At 36.9% G+C, this 26,225-nt stretch overlaps 1 protein-coding gene across 1 annotated transcript; it reads left to right on the top strand.

Moving 5' to 3' along the window:
• The first annotated feature begins 6,226 nt into the window (after positions 1–6,226).
• LOC125100962 (SWI/SNF-related matrix-associated actin-dependent regulator of chromatin subfamily E member 1-like) lies at positions 6,227–7,585 on the top strand. Its single transcript, XM_047731546.1, has one exon. It carries the CDS (start codon positions 6,287–6,289, stop codon positions 7,520–7,522), a length of 1,236 nt encoding a protein of 411 aa, XP_047587502.1. The 5' UTR covers positions 6,227–6,286; the 3' UTR covers positions 7,523–7,585.
• The last annotated feature ends 18,640 nt before the right edge of the window (positions 7,586–26,225 follow it).

The raw sequence follows: 26,225 nt of genomic DNA, 5'->3' as shown, positions 1-26,225 counted from the left end.
TCTAAAATAAGGTGTTCCCTATCAAATCCTCAAGTCAGATTGAGCCAAAGGCATGTCTTGTCCCCACTTTCTTCATCAGTGGCTCTTTTAACCGACCTGGTTGATAAAGACGTGGTGTGAGTATCTACAAATCTGACATACTGGTTGTGGAGGCAAGGCAGAAAAGACCCCACATCTTTTTTTTTTTAAAGATTTTATTTATTTATTTGACAGAGAGAGATCACAAGTAGGCAGAGAGGCAGGCAGAGAGAGAAAGAGGAGGAAGCAGGCTCCCTGCAGAGCAGAGAGCCCAATGCGGGGCTCAATCCCAGGACCCTGGGATCATGACCTGAGCCGAAGGCAGAGGCTTTAACCCACTGAGCCACCCAGGCGCCCCAAGACCCCACATCTTAAGTAAGAGCTGGATAGCAGAAGTGAGAGATCCCGGAGCATTGGTTTCCAGGAGGCGGCTCTGCACTGCTGCGGACAAGCAAAGAAACATCAACCACTTTCTCTTATGAACAGTCTGATAGTAAAAGACAATTAGGAAGCAGGAGGAAGAGAAGACCCCTCTCAGTCCAGATGAATCACACCAGGAAAATTACCAAGAATTGGCCATGGAGCTGTGAACATCTATCTGTCCTTCAGGATAACATCTTAGGTGGATGGAATTAATTCACGGAAGAAAAGGCTACCTCTGTACAAGACTATCCCTTCTTGCAAACAATCAACATGAGGTTCAGGAGAGATTCTACAACATAAATGAGGACACAGTGCTCAGAGAGAAGAAAAACTTTTTTTCTGAAAATATACACCAGAGAGGAAGAAAAGCACATTTTGGGAGAACTTACATTACAGAAAAGCTCACTAGAACCAACTTAGAGGTAGAACCAAAAAAAGGAAGTTGGCTAGGATTGCAAATGACTGTAAAATTCAAATGCAACATTAGAATTAAGATCAGCAGGAGAAGCATTAAAAAAAAGTATATTTTAGGTTACTGAAAATATCAGCAGTTATGTGGAAGACAAACTTCAAACCTCTCAGAATGCAGACAAAATCACAATTGAAATTATGAGAGAAGAATGAAAGGACACAAATGAAGAAAGATAATGAAGAGTCAGCCTAGAGATTATTGGCATTTTTAAAAATGTGTACCTGAAAAGCTTTACATGCCTCATATCCCATTTGTTAATAGTCTAATTTTGACGTCTCTTGCTTCACGTTAGTTTTTCACTCCTCAGACAGGTCTCTTTCCCTACTCCTGTGAAAAGAATAGCAACACTTACACTAAGACTGTATATTCTTCTATTATTAAAGAAGGTATCCACAGATAAAATATATCCTCTTCTTTTGCCACAGAAAAAAAATATTCTACTTGTAACATCTCCTCATTAAAAAAAAAAAAAGGCTTAGGAAACATCTAGGATTCAGTTATAATTGCTATGATAGAGAAAACTACTACTCCAAGCCTCTGAAATATCTGTAATGGTGACTAATCACAGTATTTACCAATATGCTCTTTCTGGGTAATAATATTAGCAACTCTACTATTTCAAGTGTAAATTAGGAAGGATTTACACAAAAGACAATAAAATACACCAACTCTGGTAGATTTCTTAAAGGTTGGAGAGTTACATTGGAATTTCTGGTAACAGACAATGTTAGAAGAAAAGAACAAAATAAAACAAAGGTTAGAAGGTTTGCTTGACCTAAATGGACAATAATTTTGAAGAGCTCTATCATTACTGTATAATATTGTTTATTAAAATTAACCAAGATATACCTACATATAATATCTAAATATCAAGCACCAAGAAAAAATGCAAGGAAGCTTAAAAAAAGTATTTTTTTAAAGATTTTATTTATTTATTTGACAAAGAGATCACAAGTAGGCAGAGAGGCAGGCAGAGAGAGAGAGAGGGAAACAGGCTCGCTGCTGAGCAGAGAGCCCAATGCGGGGCTCAATCCCAGGACCCTGAGATTATGACCTGAGCCGAAAGCAGAGGCTTAACCCACTAAGCCACCCAGGTGCCCCGAAAAAGTATTTTTGATGGAAAAAATTTCTCAAGAAATTGGTGGGTTTTTTGCAGTACAATAGACAGAAGACAACAAACACATCTTACCTAAGGAGAAGTTTGCAACCTAATAATTCCTAATAATTCTGAGTCTTTAGCTCTAATAAATACAGGAAAACAATAGAACGTCTTTGTCAGATAATCAAATACTCAAAGCTTTACACCACTTTTTCATTAGATACACACAAAGATATTGTTACATGAGGTGAGAAAGATTTTCAGTGAAAACATGAGAAGGTGATATAAACACCATTTTATAAACAACATTGAACAGAGGTATTTAGATAGTTACATTAATAAAATGTGCATAAAATAATTGAAAGATATGTATAATAAGAAAATTTTAAACCAATACTCTAAGTCTACAAGTATAGATTATATTAAGAAAAAAATAGGTTACACAGGATGTATTTGGAAGCTTTCCTTCTTCTTCTATTTTTTGGCATAGTTTGAGGAGAATAGGTACTAACTTTTTTTTAAGTGTGTCCTCAGATTCACCTGTGAATCCATCAGGTCCTGGATTTTCAATTGTTGCTGGTTTTTGGGTTGCCAATTCAATTTCATTACTAGTGATCCATCTGTTTGGAATTTTTGTTTCTTCCTGATTCAGTTTTAGGAAAAAGTATGTTTCTAGGAATTTATCCATTTCTTCCAGGTTGTCTAATTTTTTGACATATAATTTTTCACAGTATTTTCTTGTAACCCTTTATATTTCTGTGATGTCATTTATTACTTCTCTTTCATTCCTCATTTTGTCTGAATCTTTTTTGTTTTTTCTTGGTGAGTCTAGGTAAAGGTTTATCGATTTTTTTTTTCTTTTCAAAGAAGAAGCTCTTGGTTTCACTGACTTTTTCTATTATTATTTTTTTTTAGTCTCTATGTCATTTATTTCTGCTCTAATCTTTATTATTCCTTTCCTCCTACTCAGTACGGGCTTTGTTCTTTTTCTAGATCCTTTAGGTGTAAGTTTAGATTACTTAAACTTTTTCTTGTTTCTTGTGGTAGACCTGTATCACTCTATATTTCCGTCTTAAAACTGCTTTCTCTGTGTCCTAAAGATTTTTGACCAGTGCATTTTCATTTTTATTTGCCTCCATATATTTTCTTATTTCTTCAATGACCCATTTTGCTAAAACCAGACAGACACTACAAGAAAGAAAACTGCAGGCCAGTATTTCCAGTGAACACAGATGCAAATATCCTTAACAGAGTATTAGAGAACAGAACTCAACAGTAGTTTAAAAGGATCATTCACCACCATCAATCAAGCAGGATTTATTCTGGGGATGCAAGGGTGGTTCAATATTTGCAAATCAATCAATGTGATACATCACATTACAATAAAAAGGATAAAAGCCATATGATTATCTAATGGATGTAGGAAAAGCTTTTGACAAAATTCAACATCTGTTCATGATAAAAGCTCTCAATAAAGTGGGTTGAGAGGGAACATACCTCAATGTAATAAATGCATTATATGAAAAACCCATAACAAACATCAAACTCATTGGTGAAAAACTGAGAACTTTTCCTCCAGGATCAGAAACAAGACAAGGATGTCCAATCTCCATACCTTTATTAAACATAATACTAGAAGTCCCAGCCGCAGCAGTCAGACAACAAAAAGAAATGAGGCATCCATATTGGTCAAGAAAAAGTTTAACTATTTATATATGACAGGATACGATACATAGTAAACCCCAAAGACTCTACCAAAAAAAATACTAGAAGTAATAAATGACTTACAGAAAGTTACAGAACACAAAATTAATACCTAAAATCAGTAATGTTTCTATACACTAACAATAAAATAACAGAAAAAGAGATTAAGAAAATAATTCCACTTACTATTGCATCAAAAAGAATAAAATACCTAGGAACAAACTTAATAAAGGAGGTGAAAAACCTATACTCTGAAAACTATGAAACTTGATGAAAATGAAGAAGACATAAACAAACGGAAAGGTGTTCCATGTTCATAGGTTGAAAGAGTATTGTTAAAATGTCCACACTTCCCAAAGCAATCAACAGATTTAATGCAATTCCTATCAAAATTACTAACAGCATTTTTCACAGAACTGCAACAAATAAACCTAAAACTTGTATCAAACCACAACAGACTCTGAATGCCCAAAGCAATCTTGAAAAAAACAACGAAGCTGAAGGCATCACAATCCCAAATTTCAAGTAATAACATAAAGCCGGTGTAAAACATACACCGTATGTTTTATGTCCATACCACAAAACATTGTGGTGTGGATACAAAAGTAGACATAGATCAATGGAACAAACTAGAGCCCAGAAATAAACCCACACTTAGGCAGTCAGTTAATCTATGACAACGGAGACCATAATATACATCAGGAAATAAAATAGTCTCTTCAATAAATGGTGTTGGGAAAACTGGACGGCTCTACTTCCAAAAGAATGGAACTGGACCATGTTCTTAAACCACACACACAGAAATATAAACTCAAAATGGATTAGAGACCAAGGTAAGAGACCTAAAGCCATAAAAATCCTAGAACAGAACATAGGTAGTAATTTCTTGGACATTGGCCAGAGCAACATTTTTGTAGATAAGTCTCCTAGGGCAAGGGAAACAAAAGCAAAAATAAACTATTGGGAATACATCAAAATAAAAATCTTTTGAACAATAAAAAAACGACCAACAAAACAAAAAGGCCCACCTTCTGAATGGGAGAAGGTATTTGCGAATGATGTATCAAAAAAGGGTTAATATCCAAAATACATAATGAACTTATACAACTCAACACCCAAAAACAAAACAAAAACCAGTTTTTGATTTTAAAAAAGTGGACAAAGGACCTGAAGAGACATTTTTTTCAATAACAACATACAGACGGAGCTGACTCATGAAAATACATTCAACATCACCAATCATCAGGGAAATGCAGTTCAAAAGCACAATGAGAGATCACTTGTACCTGCCAGAATGGCCAAAATAAAAAAGACAAGAAACAACAAGTGTTGGCAAGGAAGTAGAGAAAAAGAATTCCAGTGCACTGTTAGAGGAAATGCAAAGTGGTGCAGCTACTATGAAAAATAGCATGAAGGTTTCTCAAAAAATTAAAAATAGAAATACCACATGATCCCATAACTCTAGGACTGGGTATCTACCCAAAGAAAACAAAAACCAAATTCAAAAAGATATACGCAGCCTTAAAGTCTATTGCAGCATTATTCACAATCTTGCACAAAGTCTTGCAACTCGTTTGTAGGAAGCAAAATAAAAATGGGCAAAAGACTTGAACAGACACTTCCCAGTACACACATGAAAAGATGCTCAATATCCTTTACCATCCATGAAGAGACCACAAAGTGGTAATACTGCAGAACCAGAGAATGGCTAACATTGTGAAGACTCTTGGCAAGGATATGGAGCAAGTGAAATGCACACCATTAACGGGAATGTAAAACTGTACAACCTCTTTGGAAGCTGACAGTTTCTCAAAGAGTTAAATACAGGTGCCTGCGTGGCTCTGTCCATTAAGCGCGGGACTCTAGATTTAGGCTCAGCTCATAATCTCAGGGTTCTGATGTTGAGCCCTGCATGGAGCCCATGCTTAAGATTCTCTCTCCCTCTCCCATTCTGCCCCTCTCCACTTATGCTTTCTCTCTCTCAAAAAAAAAAAATATAGATAGATAGATCTATTGATCTATCTATATATATATATATATCTCTACAGTACAACCCAGTGGTTCCATGCCTTGGTATCTACCCGAGAGAAATGAAAGCAGATGTTATACAAAGATCTGTGTTGAACCATTTCAACAGATTTATATTTTAAAATGGGGATAAGAGGGCCCCTGGGTGGCTCAGTCATTAAGCGTCTGCCTTGGCTCAGATCATGACACCAGCATCCTCTGATCTAGCCCCATACTGTGCTCTCTGCTCAGTAGGGAGTCTGCTTCTCCCACCTCAGCTCCCCCTGCTTATGTTCCCTCTCTCTCACGGTCTCTGTCATAAATATATAAAATCTTTTTTTTTAAAGTAAAAAGTTAAATGGGGGTAAGAAAAAAAATATCCTTTAACTGATGAATGGATAAATTGTTATATAACCAATGAAATATTTCTCAGTTATAAATGGGGAAAAAAATTGCTGATATGAACAAAACCACGGATGCATGTCAAAATCACTGGGCTGGGCTTTTTCTGCCCGCGGTGTCTCAGATTCATTCTTAAGGAACTGAGAACTTAATCTTCCAAAATGTCAAAAAGACCATCTTATGCCCCACCTCCCACCCCAGCTCCTGCAACACAAATGCCCAGCACACCAGGGTTTGTGGGATACAATCCATACAGTCATCTCGCCTACAACAACTACAGGCTGGGAGGGAACCCGGGCACCAACAGCCGGGTCACGGCATCCTCTGGTATTACGATTCCAAAACCCCCAAAGCCACCAGATAAGCCGCTGATGCCCTACATGAGGTACAGCAGAAAGGTCTGGGACCAAGTAAAAGCTTCCAACCCTGACCTAAAGTTGTGGGAGATTGGCAAGATTATTGGTGGCATGTGGCGAGATCTCACTGATGAAGAAAAACAAGAATATTTAAACGAATACGAAGCAGAAAAGATAGAGTACAATGAATCTATGAAGGCCTATCATAATTCCCCCGCATACCTTGCTTACATAAATGCAAAAAGTCGTGCAGAAGCTGCTTTAGAGGAAGAAAGTCGACAGAGACAGTCTCGCATGGAGAAAGGAGAGCCGTACATGAGCATCCAGCCTGCTGAAGATCCAGACGATTATGATGATGGCTTTTCAATGAAGCATACAGCCACCGCCCGTTTCCAGAGAAACCACCGCCTCATCAGTGAAATCCTCAGTGAGAGTGTGGTGCCAGATGTTCGGTCAGTTGTCACAACAGCTAGAATGCAGGTCCTCAAACGACAGGTCCAATCCTTAATGGTTCATCAGCGAAAACTAGAAGCTGAACTTCTTCAAATAGAGGAGCGACACCAGGAAAAGAAGAGGAAATTCCTGGAAAGCACAGATTCATTTAACAATGAACTTAAAAGGTTGTGCGGTTTAAAAGTAGAAGTGGATATGGAAAAAATTGCTGTTGAAATTGCACAGGCAGAGGAGCAGGCTCGAAAAAGGCAGGAGGAAAGAGAGAAAGAGGCAGCAGAGCAAGCTGAATGCAGTCAGAGCAGCATGGTTCCTGAGGAAGAGCAAGCTGCGAGTAAGATCGAAGAGAAGAAGGACGACGAGAGCATCCCGATGGAGACAGAGGAGACACACCTTGAAGAAGCGACGGAAAGCCAACAGAATGGTGAAGAAGGCACATCTACTCCTGAGGACAAGGAGAGCGGGCAGGAGGGGGTGGACAGTATGGCTGAGGAAGGGACCAGTGATAGTAACACTGGCTCGGAGAGCAACAGTGCCACGGTGGAGGAGCCGCCAACAGACCCCGCCCCGGAAGACGAGAAGAAAGAATAAATGTTGCCTTGTTTTATGTGTTCTAAATACTTTTTTAAATGAAAAAAAAAATGTTTTTTGAGTTTAAAAAAAAAAAATCACTGGGCTGTGTGAAAAAACCCATGCCCAAAAAAAGGCAGCGGTGGGGGGGTGTAAGTACATCCTATGTTTTTTCATTTCTATGCAAGTCTGGAAAATCAAACAAGCTATGACAGAAAAAAAGGTAAGTGGTTGTCTGGGGCAGGGGAAGAGGGAGAGAGGTACTCCAGAGGGATACAAGGAAACTTTTGGTGACAAAAAAAGTTCTCTACCTTGACAGGGGCCATGTTTGTACAGGTCTATATTCCACAGGTGGTTTTCCAAGTGTGTACATCAGCAAATCATACATGTTTGTGGATCATTTTATTGTATGTATATATTATCTCAATAAAGTTGATTAAAAAATCTAAGAAGAAATTGACAGAAAGACACAGATATATGGATTACAAACATATTCCTCCAAAAGTGGTCCAACAGGTTACATGAGGAATAAAGAAGGCTAGATTTTAAGATTATGTTTTCTTAAATATGATGCCTTCTCAGTCTGTCTTTTTTTGATTTAACACTTCTGGTAGTTGATTTTTTTCCCACTCCAATTTCTTTCATTCCACCACAATATAATACAGCAAGAACAAAGATAAGCCAGGAGAGGTCCTCTTGAGGAGAGTGCATGCACTATCTTCAAAAAAGCAGACAACTGGGGCACCTGGGTGGCTCACTGGGTTAAGCCCCTGCCTTCGGCTCAGGTCATGATCCCAGGGTCCTGGGATCAAGCCCAACATCTGGCTCTCTGCTCAGCAGGGAGCCTGCTTCCCTTTCTTTCTCTCTCTTCTGCCTGCCTCTCTGCCTACTTGTGATCTCTGTCAAATAAATAAATAAAATCTTCAAAAAAAAAGAAAAAAGCAGACAATTCTCAGTTTAAGTCAAACATTTCTGTATAGCTATGAGGTTATAGGTTTGCCAGATTCTCTAGTTTTTCAAAGAAAGTCAAAATTCTATATGTTATAGGAAATTCCCTGGCTTTTAAATGCTCATTAATTTAATTTTTAAAATAACATGGCATGGGCAAACAAAAGATACGTTGCATGTTGTTGGTCATTTGTAACATATGCTTTAAAGATCTTACTTTTCATCAGAACAAGTGAACAAAATATACAGAAAGGATATGAATAACATTAACTTTGATTATATATTTCTGTATGTGCATGTATATATATGTAAATGTATAAGTGATATCTGTATTCTGCCAGAGAATAAACATTTTAAGCTCTAAGAAATGCATATAGAAGTTGATTACCACTAGGTCACAACAAAACCTCAGTTTCCAAAAGGAAGAATTATGCAACTTGGGACCACTCACAAAATGTAATTAAACTAGAAATTTCAGCATAACTTTATATATTAACCTTCTCAAATAAACATTAAGAAAAGATTTCTTTAAAAAAAAAAAAAGCTGTCAAGTTTAAACATTTAACTTGTGTAAAGTTTGGAACAAAGGGGATATGGAATGGCAATAATATGCCAGATAGAAAAAAAGTATCAATGAGAACACAGCATAACAAAAATAATAAAGGAAAACCAAAGTGGTCTTGAGACAAATTCACAACCTTGACTTACACGTACAAAACAAAAAGTCCTACACTCAATGAATTTTTGAAAAGCAAAAGAGCAGGAGTACTGATGAATACCTTGTTAGAAAAAGTTACAGTCCGTAAACAGATAACAAGTCACCAGCAATGCAAGATATAGAAAAGTAAGGGTGCCTGGGTGGCTCAGCTGGTTAAGCATCTGACTCTAGGATGCAGCTCAGGTCAAGGATCTGAGGATCGTGAGATTGAGCCCCATGTCAGACTCTGTGTTCAACACAGAGTCTGCTTGAGATTCTCTCTCTCTCTCCCTCTGCTCCTCCCTTTTCATGCACTTTCTCTCTCTGTGTAAAATAAATAAAATTTAAAAAAAAAAAGATGCAGGAAAATACCACCTTAAAGGAGGAAAAAATTCAACTGAAAATTCGCCCATAACCAACATAGACAATTAGTAGAAAAGGACATTAAAGCAATAATTTTAACTCTATTCCCTATGTTTTAAGAGTTCTTGATTTCCTTTAATTAAAATCATGCAGGAAAAGGACAATACAGAAAACAGATCAAAGAAGCGTTTTCTACAAGCCTCTTGCCTCCCACCACCAATGCAGTAGACATTAATGGAAACTTAGGGTTCCAGGACACATTGTTTCTTTTTTTTTTTAAGATTTTATTTATTTATTTGAAAGAGAGCGAGAGAGAGCACAAACAGGGTGAAGGACAGAGGGAGAAAGGATGCAGGCCTCAATCCCAGGACCTTGGGATCATGACCTGAGCCATACATAGATGCTTAGCCAACTGAGCCACCCAGGCACCCCAGGACACACTGTTTCAAAACTGTATTTTTAAAAAATCTTTGCTAAAATTTGTATCTAATCCAGATTTCATCACCAGTACAGAATGAATTTCTCCACAGTGAGTCAGAAGTAATGTTATTAAAGTTAAGATACAAATATTAAAATAACTGCCATTCCTTTATGCCTTAAGTGAAAAAAGAAATCACAAGTTTTGATTTCCTGTATCTCCTGAATGTGTTCTATTGGTTGAAGGAGGATATATGAAGCTGCCAAAATCCCTACTTCTGTCTCTGTTATCTTCCTGAATCTACATAGTGAAGCATTTTGTGCTTTTGGTTTTAACCATAGGAATAATGATGTTTTCAGGGTTGGTATCTGATCAAGGACAAGGCAGAACATACATCAGAAATGACCAGTGCTAGGTTACAAAAGTTAAACTGACTCACCTGTTAAGTTCGCTATAGTGTAACTCTTAAAATTTTGCCCCAATTACATAATATTTACACAACACAACATATACATTGTTCCAAAGAGAGGTCTCCATGTATAGTTGGCACAAAATCCTCTTTCTTCTGATAAATTGGATGTAAGAATATACTAGTTTTAATGAACACTAAACAAGATATCTGTGAACATAAATTCCAGCTTCTGTGTTTCTTATCCCATCTAGAAAAAGGATTGGGTAGATTTTTGAGTAAGTTTGAAGCTCATGTTTGGCATCATCTAAAATATATATTATGGAACATATAAGAATTCACTTCAGAGGTCCTAGAAGATACCCCAGTTAATGAGGTTCCCATCTTCTAGGACTGGGAGAAATGTGCCACCTGAATGGGGGGGGTCCTCTCCTACTTCTGGCTTCTCCTATTTTTCCTTTCTATAAATGGTGTTGCCCAATACTTCATTCTCAGACCTCTACTTATAATACTCCAACCTTCTCATGTTCTAGATCCATCCATTTCCTGTTACAGATTAGCCACCCACACACTTTAAACTATGACTCTCATTCAAATGATACCCAAGTCTGTCTCTGCAGACCTGAACTTTCTTCCAAGCTCCAGACACAGTATCTCCAAGCAACTGTTGAATATTTTCACGGCCCCTCAACATCTGAGCCAAGTTAACCTCAGCTCCATCCTCTTCCACTTCTCCCTCCGCTCTCTCTGACAGAAGAGCTCCATTTCCAATTACCAGGTTCTGTCAATGACACTGTTGTCATTTTCAAGCAATTACGTGTGAAACCTCGGGCAAGTTTATGATCCAATCCTAAATCTGACAAGGCACAAACGTATGTACATTTTTTCCCAGAAATAGCTCCTGAATGTGGCTTTCCCATTCTTACACCCCCACCTATGATCCAGATCACTAAATTTATCATGCTGTTTGATTCTAAGCTTCCTGCATTTCATCCTACGTATTAGGAAACTCAACAATTCTGCTTCAATCAGATTATATCCTGTTGAAGAATTTATAATGTCAAAAACGCTTCACTCCAAAAGAACTGGCTGCCTTACTGTCCCTAAATGTCACTTTTTTATAACTTCTACCCATGGGTATCTGGCATGTATTTTGCCAAGAATGCCTTCCCACCTATGCCTTTCGATGATCCAAGTTTTATCTTTCTGCCAAGACTCACTCAGATAACACCTCCTCCGTGAATTCTTCTCTACTCAACCCAGTTCATGTCTTTGCATTTCTATATGACTTGTGCTGTCTCCACTGCACAGTAACACCTTTATCCTAATGTCCTGAGTGGCTTTTTACTCCTTAAAGCATTTACTTCCTACTTGCTAGCAGGATTAGAAGGTCCTTGTAAACTACTGAAGCACAATTTCTATGCCCTGGTAGTTTTCACGTAGTAGTTTCTCAACAAAGTGTGTTGAGTTGATACAACAACAGAGAATAAAAGCTTCCTCTAAGCTGATGGCATTATGCCTTCCTCAAGGCATTGGAGGGGCTCTCCACAGAATGTGAACTCCCTAAAACCTCTACTTTGAGATGAGGTTTAGGACTTAATCCTAGATCTTGGGGCCTGGAGTGGTGGTTCTCTATTGCTTTAATTTTCTCATTTCCCTGAAGAATCCTGTGACCCTCAAAGTACATGTCATACCTATATGAAAAAAACCTGTAAAACTCACACAGCTTCAAGAAAGAGTGAACCCATGCTATTCCTTAGGTTCCACATAAGATAACTGTCTTTCTCTGCTTGACTAATTTCACTCAGCATAATCCCTTCCAGTTCCATCTATGTCAATGCAAATTATGGGTATTCATCCTTTCTGATGGCTGCGTAATATTCCATTGTATATATGGACTATATCTTCCTTATCCATTCATCTGTTGAAGGGCATCTCAGCTCCCTCCACAGTTTGTATATTGTGGTCACTGCTGCTATGAACATTGGGGTGCATGAGGCCCTTCTTTTCAATACATCTATATCTTTGAGGTAAATACCCAGTAGTGCAATTGCTGGGTCATAGGGTAGCTCTATTTTTAACTTGTGGGAGGATGGGGTAGCCCAGTGATGGGTATTAAGGAGGGCACATGTAATGAGCACTGGGTGTTACATGCAAATAATGAATCATGGAACACTACATCAAAAACTTATGCTATACTGAATGGTGACTAACATAATAAAGGAGAAAAAATAGATAAATAAAAAGAGAAAAAGAAAAGAAAGAGGGAACCCAACCGACATGGCCCAGGTAAGGAAGAGAATCGCTTCTATTACGTGAACCATCCAGAAATTGGCCATCAATGGCTGATATAAGGACTCAAGCTCCTTCCATTTCTCTGTTCCCTTATCTTCAGGCTGAGCCTTTCCACCTTGGGGTTACAATGCGGCTGTCACCTCCCTGCAGGAAGATACTAGAAGAGCCAAAAGCCTAAGGGTTATATCACCCAAGCCTGCTCCTTTTCAGAAATTTCCCTAGAACCCCACCTAGAAACTTCTACTTTACCTTACAGGACAAAATTGAATTACAGGAAAGGTATTTTATCTCAGACTTCACTCAAAATAAAACAAAATGAAAACTTTCAGAAGAAAGGAGAAATAGATATTGAGATAGCTAAAAATGTGTCCCTGGTCCTGATAAAGAAAATAAGCATTAGTAACCTCATTCTCCACACCTGTATTTTGACAGAATTTCAGCCTTAGAAAAAATTTACAAGACTACTAAAAAGAATTCCCAGATACTTTCACTCCTAGTTTCTCATGTTATTGGAAATTGCTCTACTGTTTCCCCATTAAGATAGACTATTCTAGGGGCACCTGGGTGGCTCAGTGGGTTAAAGCCTCTGCCTTCGGCTCGGGTCATGATCCCAGAGTCCTGGGATCGAGCCCCACATCAGGCTTTCTGCTCAGCGGGGAGCCTCCTTCCCCTCTCTCTCTCTCTGCCTGCCTCTCCATCTACTTGTGATCTCTATCAAATAAATAAAATCTTAAAAAAAAAAAAGATAGACTATTCTATCCTCAGCATACGGTATACTTTATCACATTAAAGAAAAGAGTCTCTGTCAATTCCTATTTGCTTAAGTGCATTTTATCAAGAATAAGTGCTGAATTTTATAATACTTTTTCAGTATCCATAGAGTCAACCCCTTGGGTTTTTTTTCTTAGACATATTCTGATATTAATACATTTTCAAATTCTGAGCCTCATATTCATAAAATAACCTCAAGGTCATTACATATCATTTTCCTATAATAGCACTGGATTCTGTTCACTATATTTTAGTTTGAACTTTTTTACAGCAATATTCATTGGCGATGTCTGTAAGTATCTCTTTTATGGTCTTTATTGCTCTGGAATAACTCATAGGGCATTGCGATCATCTGCTCTTTGAAGTTTGCTAGAACTTCCCTGTAATTCCCACCTGGACATGGTACTTTTTATGGGTTAATTCTGTAAGAATGTTCTCAGTTCATTCTAGAGCAATTTGTCTAAGTTTTACTTATTTAACTGGGTCAGTTTGGTAAACTCTACCTCCATGGGAAGTTCTCTACTTCATGCATAGATTTTCAAATTTATTTACTAAGAGGAATGCGACACTGATGATATTTTAAGATTTTGGACCTTCCTGTCTTGCCATTTCTTGTTTAGTATATTTATGATTTCTCTCTTTGTTTCTTGATGACATTATCCATAGGCTTATCTATTTTGTTAATGTTTTGAAATTATCAGGTGTTTTATTTATTAATTAGATCTGCTCTTTATCATCTTTCTCACGAATTTCTGCTCTTATCATTATTTCTTTCCTTGTGCTTTCTTCTTTCTGCTTTATACTGGGGTTATTTCTAAGTTCTGCACTTGGAACGTCATTTAGGTATTCTTTCATTTTTATTAATAAAAGTTTCTGTGCTACTGGGATGCCTGGGTGGCTTAGTCTGTTAAGCATCTGCCTTCTGCTCAAGTTATGATCTCATGGTCCTGGGATCAAGCCCCACATCGGGCTCCCTGCTCCACTGAGAGTCTACTTCTTCCTCTTCTGCTCCCCCTGCTTATGCTCTCATGCTCTCTCTCTCTCTCTCAAATAAATAAAACCTTTAAAAGAATAAGTTTCTGTGCTACTGATGTTCCTCTCATCACTGGTCTAAGTGTATTTTGCCTATTTTACTAATGCGATTCTTTTAGTTATATGATTTTATAATCATATATGTTTTTACAAATTGTCACTTATATCATACTATATCCCTCCTTATAATATAAAGTACAAGATTTAATCATTCCTATTTTTATTTCAATGGAAGCCAATAGTGCTATTTATGATGTCCACTGACATTTTTGTTAACCACATTTTTAGTGTTCCTTCAACCTGTGCTTGAAATAAACATGTATCATCTATATCAGGGTATACAATTCAATATGCCATAAAATGCCTATTGGTTATGATGTTTTGACTTTCTATATGCTTACTTTTTCTGTCAGCTTGATCTTACCACATCCTAAAGATTCATTTTATCACTGTTTTTTTTTTTAATATCTCCTTGCATTTCATGAACTTTTTTTTTAAGAAAGAGCTCAAGAAGTTGGGCAGGGAGAGAAAGATCCCTAAGTAGGCTCCATACCCTGCCCATACAACAATGACGACTTGATCTTGCAATTCTGAGATCATGACCTGAGCCAAAATCAAAAGTCAGATGCTTAACCAACTAAGTCACCTAGGTGCCCCTTTTGAACGTTTTATCAACCTTTTATAAATAGCCTGATGATATTAAAGATCATTTCAGAAATTCTGGATATTTCTTTCTTGCCATTTCTTACTTTGTATATTTGTGATTTCTCCGTTTCTTGATTACAGTATCTGTAGGTCTGTTTTGTGATTTCTCTCTTTCTTGATTATGGTATCTGTAGGTCTGTCTGTTTTGTTAATGTTTTGAAATTACCAATTTTAATCCTCATGGAGATGATTGCTATTATTTTAGGTATACAGATATATTCCTAATTGTTACCCATTAATTGTGAACTATATATTTTAACATTAAAAATATTTTATTTTGGGGGCACCTGGGTGGCTCAGTGGGTTAAGCCGCTGCCTTCGGCTCAGGTCGTGATCCCAGGTCCTGGGTTCGAGCCCCACGTCGGGCTTTCTGCTCAGCGGGGAGCCTGCTTCCTCCTCTCTCTCTGCCTGCCTCTCTGCTTACTTGTGATTTCTCTCTGTCAAATAAATAAATAAAATAAAATAAAAAATATTTTATTTGGGGGGCACCTGGGTGGCTCAGTGGGTTAAGGCTCTGCCTTCAGCTCAGATCATAATCTCAGGGTCCTGAGATCGAGCCCCACATCGGGCTCTCTGGTCAGCGGGGAGCCTGCTTTCCTCTCTCTCTCTCTGCCTGCCTGTCTACTTGTGATCTCTGTCTGTCAAATGAATAAATAAAATCTTAAAAAAAATAAAAATCTTTTATTTTTATGTTTGCTCTTCTTTGAATTGAATTATACTTTGTATGATATTAATGTGCTAATCTTGCCTTTTTACTATTTCCATTTGCCTGGTATACCCTTTTCTACTTCCTTCTTATTCATCTACTGGAATGATCTTGTCTTAATGTCTCTTGTATACAGAATATAGATGGGCTTTCCTTTATGAGCCCAAATGAACATCTTTTTCTTTTAATAGGTACATTATGCCCATTAACATTTATTGGTGAGACTACAACATTTGATCTCAATTACACTATAGAACTTAACATTTCTTTTCTCTTTATTAAGTTTAACTTTGTTTTCAGTTTTTGTCTTGATATATATGAAAATTTGTTTTTGTTCTGATGGTTACTTTTCTACTTGGACTGTTTTAAATGCTTTTATTCCCATGTTTTCTTAAGTCATTATATCACTCATGCATTTTTAATGATATTCTTTGCCCCCATCTAATGCCTATGTAATAATTAGAGAACTTACTCTATCTCTGTCTTTCCAGTCACATTATTTCTACTTTATCAGAATATAGAATGCATAAGATTAGCATGTGTCATAACATTTTCTTCTGAATACTTATTACTATTCTATTTTTTTTTTAAAAAATTTCTCCACCTCCTCACTTCTTCTTGAAATGCCAATCTGTTCTCTATCTGTGAGCTGAGTATTTTTGTTTTTAGATTCCACAGGTAAGTTAGATCCTGTAGGCATTTTCTTTTTACTAACTTATTTCACAGAACATAATGCCCTTGAGTTCCAGCCACGATGTCACAAATGGCAAGATCTTTTTTTATGGGTGAATGATATCTCATTCAACACACACATACAATTTCTTTATCCATTTATCTACTGGTGGATACTTAAGGTTGTATCCATATCTTGGTTTTTTTAAATAATCCTGCAATGAAATGGGGGAGCAGATCAGTTTTTGAATAACGATTTTTATTTTCTTCAGGTAAATACCGGAAGGAGAATTACTGGATTATATAGGTAGTTCTATTTTTAACCTTGGGAAGAACTTCCATGCTGTTTCCACATTGGCTGCACCAATTTATATTCTCAATAACAGTGCATGAGGGTTTGCTTTTCTCCATAGGCATGCTAAGACTTGTCTTTTCAGTAATAGTCCTTACAGTAGGTGTGGGTTGAGATTTCCTTGTGCTTTTGATTTGCATTCCCTTGAGTAGTGATAACAAGCACCTTTTCATACACCTGTTGACCACCTGTAGCTCTTATTCAGAAAATGTCTACCTAGATCTTTTGCCCATTTTTAAATTGAATAGTTCGGTTTTGGTTTTTGTTGGGTTTTTTGGTTTATTTTGGGGGTTTGAGGGCTCTTGAGTTATATAAATTCCTTATATATTCTGGATATTAGCCATTGATCAGGTATATTTCTTGAAATTATTTTCTCCCATTTAATGAAAACTGAAAACGGTTGTCTTTTCAGTTTGTTGATGGCTTTCTTTGCTATGCAAAGTTTTTTAGTTCCACAGAGTCCCATTTGTGGTTTTGGTGGGTTTTTTTTTTGTTTGTTTGCTTGCTTGGTGTTTTTGTTGTTGTTGTTCTTGCCTTTGTTGCTTTTACTTTTGGTGTCAGATTTTTAAAAAAATCATCACCAAGACCTATGGCAAAGAGCTTTATCCTGTGTTTTCTCCTAGTTCTATGGTTTCAGGTCCACATGTAGCTCTTGAGTCAATTTTGAGTTAATACCTATGTGTGGTTTAAGAGCGATCCAGTTTCATTCTCCTGCATGTGGCTGTCCAATTGTGTCAGCACCATGTAATGAAGAGACTGTGTTTTCCCTATTGCATGTGTTTGGTTCCTTTGTCTTAAATTAATTTATCTTTTATGTATGGATTTATTTCTGTACTCTTTCTTCTGTTCCACTGATCTATACTTCTTTTTATGCCAACACCATACGGTTTTAATTACTAGAGCTTTGTAATATAATTTGAAATCAGGGCAGAGGAAGCTTCCAGCCTTTTTTCTTCTTTCTCAATATTCTTCTGATTACTTGGGGTCTTTCATGGTTTCATAAAGTTTTAGGATTGTTTGTTCTATTTATGCAAAAATTATCACTGAAATTTTGATAGGGATCGCATTGAGTCTGTATACTTTAATAATAGTAATATTTAACAATATTAATTTTTCCAATTCATGAGCGAAGAATACCTTCCACTTATTTTTGTCTTCAATTTCTTTCATTATTGTCTTGTTTTCATTATACAAGTAGTTCTCCTTCTTGGTTAAATTTATCCCTAGGTATTTTATTATTTTTGATGGCATTGTTTTCTTAACTGTCCTCTCTGTTAGTTTGTTATTAGTATAAAGAAATTACAATATATTTGTATGTTGATTTTCCATCCTGCAACTTTACTGAACTCATCTGTTAGTCTGAACAGTATTTTTGATTGAGTCTTCAGGTTTTCTAAATATAGTATCATGTGTTCTCCTCTTTGCTCCTGTCGTCCACCTACAATTACTAAATGTTGTCCATACTCCTTCTGCTAAAGCTTTCCTGGTCATCTCTTGGTTGAATAGAGTTCACTTTTCCAGTAGATTTTTCAGAAAGGGCTTATGGATACAGAATTCTCTGAGCACTTATGTGTTTAAAGTTGTTTCACTATAGACAGGATACTATTTTAAAATTTTTATTTAAATTAAGTTAATTAACATATAGTGTATCATTGTTTCAGAGGTAGAGTTCAGTGATCCATCAGTTGCATGTAACACCCAGTGCTCATTACATCACATGCCCTTCTTAATGTCCGTTACCCAATTACCTCATCCCCCCACCCATTTCCCCTCCAGCAATGTTGTTTGTTTCCTAAAGTTAAGAGTCTCTTATGGTTTGTCTCCCTCTCTGCTTTCATCTTATTTTATTTTTCTCTCCCTCCCTATACTTAAAGGGCAGCTTGGCTGGAGGGAAATTTTGGGATTACGCTTTCTTTGGCGTTTCTGAAAAAGACTCCTCCTTTCTTTGGCGTTTCTGAAAAAGACTCCTCCGTGTCACTTTGCATTCTTTTGTTTTTGAGAGATCACATGCCAGTCTACCTATACTTCCTTATAAGTTATTTTCTTTTCTCCTCATGGTCCTTAAGATTCTTTATCTTCATTTAGTAACTTTATGAGACAATGACCTTGAATTGATGTTTAAGGGTAAATTTGAAATAGTGCCCTTGAGTCCTTTCAATATGTATATTCAAGTCATTCGCATGCAGAAAGTTTGTTAACAGTTACAAATATTTATTCTGTTCTGCTTTTGTTCTTTGGGACCCCAATTATATATATGTTATTCCTTCTTTGGCTATCTTCTGAATCAGTCATCTTATCTTTGGCTCTTTTTTTATTTCTTCTTTTATTTCACTTTCATTCTCTTGTTTATTAGTTTATTCCAGTATTCTTTATTATGTTTCCATCTATATTTATTTGGGCAACTCATAAGTAGGTCTACATTTCTGATACAATTTTAGCTTTTCTTCCATTTCTTCCCTGGGTTCAATCAAGTTGTTTCATTTTCTCAAGTTTTTTGTCCATTAATGTTCATAGTTCCTGAACTTTTGATCCAAAGTATTTTCCAATAAGCCCAAATGCTTGTTTGAGGCTATTTAATTTAGTCTTATGGGTTGCACTTCTGCTTCCTTCTGTATTGCTGTTGATTTGGGGGAGGATGAATTTTTGCCAGTTGAATATTTGGATTATTCTAATTTTATTTTGCAGCCTCCTTGTTAAAAAGAAACAAATGGAAACTATGCTTCTGCCTCTCTATGAACAGAGCCATCAGTTTGGATTGTGAGATTTCTAGTTCAAGGACATCCTCTTCTACCAGCACTGTAAGAGGTAAGTTCTTTACAAAGGGTTTGAATTTTTTGAAAGGGAAATGGGAGACAGCAGAGAGGGTGTGCGTCCTTTGATATTTTTATTTTCTCCTGTCTAAAACGTTCCTACTTTTTCCCCCCTACACTAGACATTATTCAAGTATGACTCTCCATTGCTTTAAGCTTCTTCTTTGCTTGGGTATAACACCTCTGAAAGACTGTCTACTCATGTTTTTTGTCCTTTGAGGTTCTTTCTCCTGTAGTCAGTGCTCTGGCCTACCACTAGAATTTTCTGTGTGTTTTCACAATGTGGTTTTGCTTTCTGTTGGTTGTTTTCTTCATGCCACCTCCTCATTTTAGGTCCTCCATGCGATTTTTAGCTGAAATGCCCATGCAGTTCCCAAAGTCTTGCCATGGGGAGCTTGGGAGACATGCTGGGATTCTGCATTTATTTTTCCACTTCCAACTAATTCATGGTTCACACAGTCCCTGACTTCTACTATACTGAGGGAATAGAGTTTGTGCGGTTTAGTTCTTCTTGTTCTCTGTCACTTTTTTTTTTTTCCTTTAGAAGTTGGTAGAATTAAATTTACATATCCACCCTGGTTTTTGCTATTTTTTAAGATAGTGACACAAAATTGAGGAACTGATAGCACAATGAACATCATTATCCAAAAAGGCTGACTAGAAGACCCAGCCTGTGAACTGAAAATAAGTGTAAAGAAGAGAGCTTTCAGGGAGCTGTGCCTCAATGGAATCGACCACATTCATATTTGGTGACTCTCCCATGACTTCCAGGACATAGAAAGGAGGCAGAACGAAGGGATATAAAAGGATATAATGGTAAACTTGAAAAATTAACCTAAGGAATACTACTTATAACATTATTAGATATTCAAAGGTGCTACCCACCCCCAGCACTGTATCAGTGTAAGATCATTAACAAATATATCCAAGGGGTATTTAGGACTTTCAGAATTATCTTTACTTTCCAATGAAGGCAGGAACATTGAAATTACCTGTAGACTTGACAAACAGATACCCACTGCCACGTTGAGGATGGATAGCTTATTTTACTTTCATGGAAAATTATGCCACTACCTCACATTACGGTACAATAGAATCTCCTGAACTACCTTCTCAGTGTGAAAAATTGAACATCTGCTCCTATCAGACACTGTTTAATGATGTGTGCCAAACTTAATGTAACTTCTAGCTGACACTTCATCACTTATTCTTGGAGGACCATCTTCTAACACCAGCATTTCTTAGTGTTCCAATGTTGTTTTCATCAACTAAACTCAGTAAAAAATTAATTCATTAGATGGTATCATATGTTCTCCATTCTGTGATGTACATGAAAAAGAATATTAGAAACACTTCATTTCCATTTTTGTGTGAGATCAGATAACAGGGTATCTTTTTCATATGATTTCCACTAATTTAATCTTTGCTTCTTTCCTTTCAGATTCAAGTATTATAGAAGAAAGGGTGTTTTCTTCTCTTGATTGTTTTGTGATGATTTAGTTGCATTTTGGAGTTGTTCAGTGAGAAACAATTTCACTGTCAAATTCTGTAAGAACTTCAAGAGCTTTCTGGAAAGGACTTTTAAAAAAAAAAAAAGCCCATTTCACTTTTTCTCAAGAATTCCTAGCAAAAATACAGGAAAAAAGAATATTTTTCTTCTCCTTTCATAAGACAAATCCACTTATAATTACCATTGATTATTAGACTTACCTCATTTTTTTTTGCTTTCATAGCACAAATATCATCTTTGGAGGGACTTTCTGCTTTATTAAAGCTCCCTGCTTTTTAAAAGATATTGCTTTTTGATTCAGTATTCGTTTAGTTCATTTCTTCTAGATTCTCAAGTTTATTTTAAAATGTTATACTTGTTCTTTTAAGTCTCCTAAAATCTATAAATTCTACTTCCTTTTTCATTCTTGAAAAAAAATTGGTTGTCATATTCCCAATCGAGTTAGTTCAGAAATTTTCTATAGTCCAATTAAAGGAGAAAAGTCTTATACTCTAATACAGTCTATTTTTTTTTACTAATTTATGTTTATGTCTTTATAGTTCTTTATAGTTCCTTTTGGGTTTTTTTTTAAGACTTTTTCTATTTGTCATCAGAATTCCCTCATTCTAGGTCATTAATAGCTTCTCATTTCAGCTTTGATTTTTTTTTCCGTTTTTCTGTAAACATAAGGTGTATGTGAGAAAACTCTGTAGGTTACAAATGTGTATATATTATCACTCAGTGAAATTTATAGATTACATCCTTGTGTATTGTAACTCATTTTATCTACTCAATCTTTCGATTTCTGAGTGAGGTTTTCATTGAGTTTTTTTTTTTTTAAGAAGTCTGCCACTCTGATTATGATTTTGTCCATCTCTCCCTACTCACTTTTTAATGTTCTGTCATACACATCATAAATCCATGCTACTAGGTTTATAAAGATTTCCCATTCAAGTTTTCAGGCTGATTTATTGGATTATCATCTCCCTTGTAGTGCTTCCCCTGAATTCCACTTTTGCTTGTTATTTTCCTCTACACCATCTCCACTTAAAGCCATAAGTTGGGTGTCTCTTTTCATGACTTGATTTCCAACCTTCTGGTTTCATTTTGTTTTAGAAATTTCCTAAAATATTCTGAGCTTGATTTTTTAAATCCAATCACAATTTCTGTTCTCAGAACAGAATTTAATCTGTTCACATTTAACAAGATAACTGATATGTTTGGACTTACACTAGCCACTTTATTTTTCTAGTTACTAGGTTTTCTTGTTTTTTTTCCTCCTTTGTATTTAAAGTCATCTAGTTAGGGTTCCTCCCCCCCCCCCATTCTAATGGTCTGGAATTTACACATATATTTGTATACCAATATTCACTATTTTCCTATCATGTCAATTAGTTAACATCACATTATCTTATTGAGCAAGAAACGTTAGCTCATACATCCTTTCATTCTCTTCTAATTTCACATAAAAATAATGTAGATTCTTTATTAATGAACAATTATTTATGTATAACTGGATCTATAATATCTCTTCTTCTTCACTTTGATTTCTTATAATTCACAGCCTTCTTCTTAGGCATATTTCTCTTTTTATTGGAATACTTGTTGGTTCTTCTCTCACTAGGTCTGTGGGTGGTGAAATTGTCTTTTATCTAAAAAAAAAAGATAATTTGCCCTCACACATGAATTAAACTTTCATTACACACCTAAGTCTGGGTTCAAATGTGGCCTTCCTGCATCAAATATTGCCACTGAGAACTATATTGTTAATCCAATTCTTTTTCATGTTGCCCAGAACATATGCTATAGGTTATATAATATATATAAACACAAGTGGTGGGAGAGATTGTTCTCTCTTTGGAAATGTCCATTTATGTGTGGTGCTTTCTAAGTTCTCCCTGCTGTGTCCAGGGATGTTTTCTATCTTTTCCATTCTACCAGGCCTCTGTGTGTTCATTCAAACTCAGGGTCTCCCCCACTAAGTTGTGTAAATTACCTTCTATTCTTTTAAGGAACTGCCTTCTGCCATTTTTCTTTTTATGAGTTCCTATTTGATAGATTCTAGAGCATACAGGTCTTTTGGTTTCACCCTTCTTCCATACTTTTTGCTTCTGTACCCTTTTTGCCCTGGTTCTGGGAAAACCTTCTCTAAGTTTTTGGTCCTTATCTTGGTACACACATGGTTCTTTGTGTCTGTGTGTGATTCAGGTTAATACAGCTTTAGATTTTCAATGTTGATTATCTTATATCTGAGTCCCAAAGTCTCGAAGGATTTTAGTGTAACATAGAACTATTCTTCCTTTGTAAATATGAGACCCTCTCATCTCATAGAAGACAAGAAATGTACTGTTTTAAAAATCCATCATAACCTCATAAATTGGGTCTTCTGTTGAATTGGTGACGTGTGTTTTTCAAACATTTGGAGATCTGGGTTACTGGTTTTTCTTTGGGTTTGAATCCCCATTCGCTGTTTGTGGACATCACTCATGTTTTTATCACAGCCTTTCTCTAGTTGTGGGGAAGAAGATGTGTCCTGGTGTCCTGTACAAGTGACTATTCCTCTGGGTGAGAGGGCCCTCCACTCCTCCCACCGGCCAAGGTTGCAGAGGGAGACTAGATCACCTGCTGATCCCAAAACCCATTCTCTAAGGACCAAATTCTGTACCAGATATCCCAAAGCTAATTTAAAGAAATTATAAATCTGCTTTTATAGACACTGACCATCTTCTCTTAGACCCATCTAAGCTTAGTTTCCCCACCAGTTCAAGCCTACCTGCCTTCTTTTGTTCAAGTATTCTTCGAATTCAGTTGCACTGATAACACCTTTTTTAATATGTTGCTATGTACTTATCCTTTATGTTTTACTTATGTGATTCATAACCCAAGAATCCAACAAAATGAAGTCCCCTCTTGCCCAGAAAAAAACACATACCCATGGAGGCTCCAGGACTCCCTCTCCCCCAACTCTCCCCTGCCTACTGGGGGGAATGGACACAAGGTAATGTCACTTGAGTGACTGGCCTCCATTCACTCTAGCTTCTCCCAGAAGACATATTTGAAGTCTCCATATCACAGGCTTCTACTGCTGACTTTCTACTCACCTTTTAAGATCCTTTGTAGCCCCTCCATTGGCACCTCATCCCTTGCTAGTCAAACTGCCCAACTACATGACTGTTAGATGCTAATATAAACGTACCTTGCATTTGCTTTGTTTTTACAACCACAGGTCCATACCAAAAAAGATGAAGACATTTTGAAGAAAGAGATCAAAAAGAAGGCAGAGCAGACATGACATGGTATCACTGAGCACCAGAGAAGTTAGGTGGGAGAGGACCAAAGGGCCAATAGCCTCAGCTGCAGACAATTACAGGCGGTGATGAATGGTGTTACAAAGGGTCATCATTATCCTCAGGGATGGGGACAGCACAAGAGGATAATGAATATGTTTTGGGAAGAATAATATAATCTCATCTGGTATGGATGAGTGGCATCAGCATCCAGGCGGCTGGATAGGAGAACATGTTGACATTATTTATAGCTACAATGCAGAGCTATGACAGAGATCCATTGTAAACAATGCCTTCCAAGGCAGCTGCTTTCCATTAAAAACATATAACAGAAAAGAGTTTGCAAAGGGTGGCTTAGGGTGGCGGCATTAGAGGGCTGTCAACTTTGCTAAATCTGGGACTCATTTGCGTTCCTATTTTTATTTCCATTTACTTTTTTTTAATCTGAGCAAGCTTTCTAATTTTTTTAACCACTAAGTTTTTTTTTTAACAGTACGGTTCTATTTAGAGTTCTCATTACTTGAAAATGGGCCAAACTACACATTTTTCCAAACACGCAGAAACTTCGTGTAAGATGTTCTCCCCAAGCCCCCACAAAAAAAATATTTTTCTCTATAAAGAGTTTTAATGCCTAAGTCTATTAAGGAATGGCCATTCCCAGAGGAGAAGTCTTACTTTATATGAAAATAGGTTAAAAGGTCATTAAAAGTTAAAAAAAAAATCTGGTTCTAAGTGAAAAGAAGCTATTAATGTCCTGAGGGTAGAATACATTAATCATGAAACATGACCTAGATAAGTCCCCACGTATCTAGTGCCAATCTTTAGTTGTAAAACCCCAGGATCTTGACATCAGAAGAAATTAGAGCCCCCAAAGTAAGGAATACTGAAAAGTTCTTATAGAGAAAGAAGTACAGAACTATGATTTTACTTCAAAAAAATGTTTTACAAGATTGACTGTTTTGCTAGAAGACTTTAGAAGCCAAAGAGATAGAAATTTTGTAACTAAATGTGTGGAAATCTCTTCTAAGTTTTTCTTTCTTGGTATCTCCCTCCCGTCTGCAGAGTCAGGTCAACCGTGTTACTCTAAGGTCATCACAGGGGGCTCCTGCCAGCTTCACCTGCTGGGATTTCTTTCAGTCTTCTTGGATTCAATCAAAACGGTACCAGGAAGCCATAGCCTTGACTCATTTCTTTACCATTCTGCTGAGCAAAGGGTTCTTTACCCCTCTCTCATTGCTGTTCCTTGCCTTCCAGCTGGCCTGGGTTTCTTACTCCTTTCCCATCACCGAAACAATCTATGGTCACAGCTCATCTTATTGTGTTCCTTGATAAAAGCCACTGGTGAGATGTTCACTTCAGGATCAGTTCTGCAGCGTATCAGTCCATGTTAGCCTCCTGCCTCCCCCCAGATCTCTCTTCATTCTTCCCCCAACAGCCAAAGACATAGATCTCCATCACCCACCTCTCTGTCACAATGATTTGTTTTTCTGAGTGAAGTTCAGCCCAAGAGCTTATTTCTGGTCACCTCTCCTTTGGGACCTGGCAGCCCAGCAGTGAACATGGATTCAAGCTCCAGTGTGAGAATAGCACCAAGCTCATATTCTAGAGTTTGGGGCTCTGTTACCTACCGAATGCATTATATACACAAGCCATTAATCCTTTCTGTGCCTCAGTGTATTTTTCTATGAAATGGAGATAATAATGTCACAATAACCTTCAGATATCATTAAGTTAATCCATGTGGTGTCTTCATAGCATAAATGTGCAGTA

Source organism: Lutra lutra, chromosome 5 (assembly GCF_902655055.1).
Source record: "Lutra lutra chromosome 5, mLutLut1.2, whole genome shotgun sequence".
In the NCBI taxonomy this organism is placed as follows: Eukaryota; Metazoa; Chordata; class Mammalia; order Carnivora; family Mustelidae; genus Lutra; species Lutra lutra.
The sequence above is the reverse complement of the archived record's forward strand: the minus strand, read 5'-3'. Positions and strand labels throughout refer to the sequence as shown.

Bases quoted from the DNA above. Each gene is read 5' to 3' on its own strand.
- LOC125100962 (XM_047731546.1), top strand. From the start codon at position 6,287: ATGTCAAAAAGACCATCTTATGCCCCACCTCCCACCCCAGCTCCTGCA.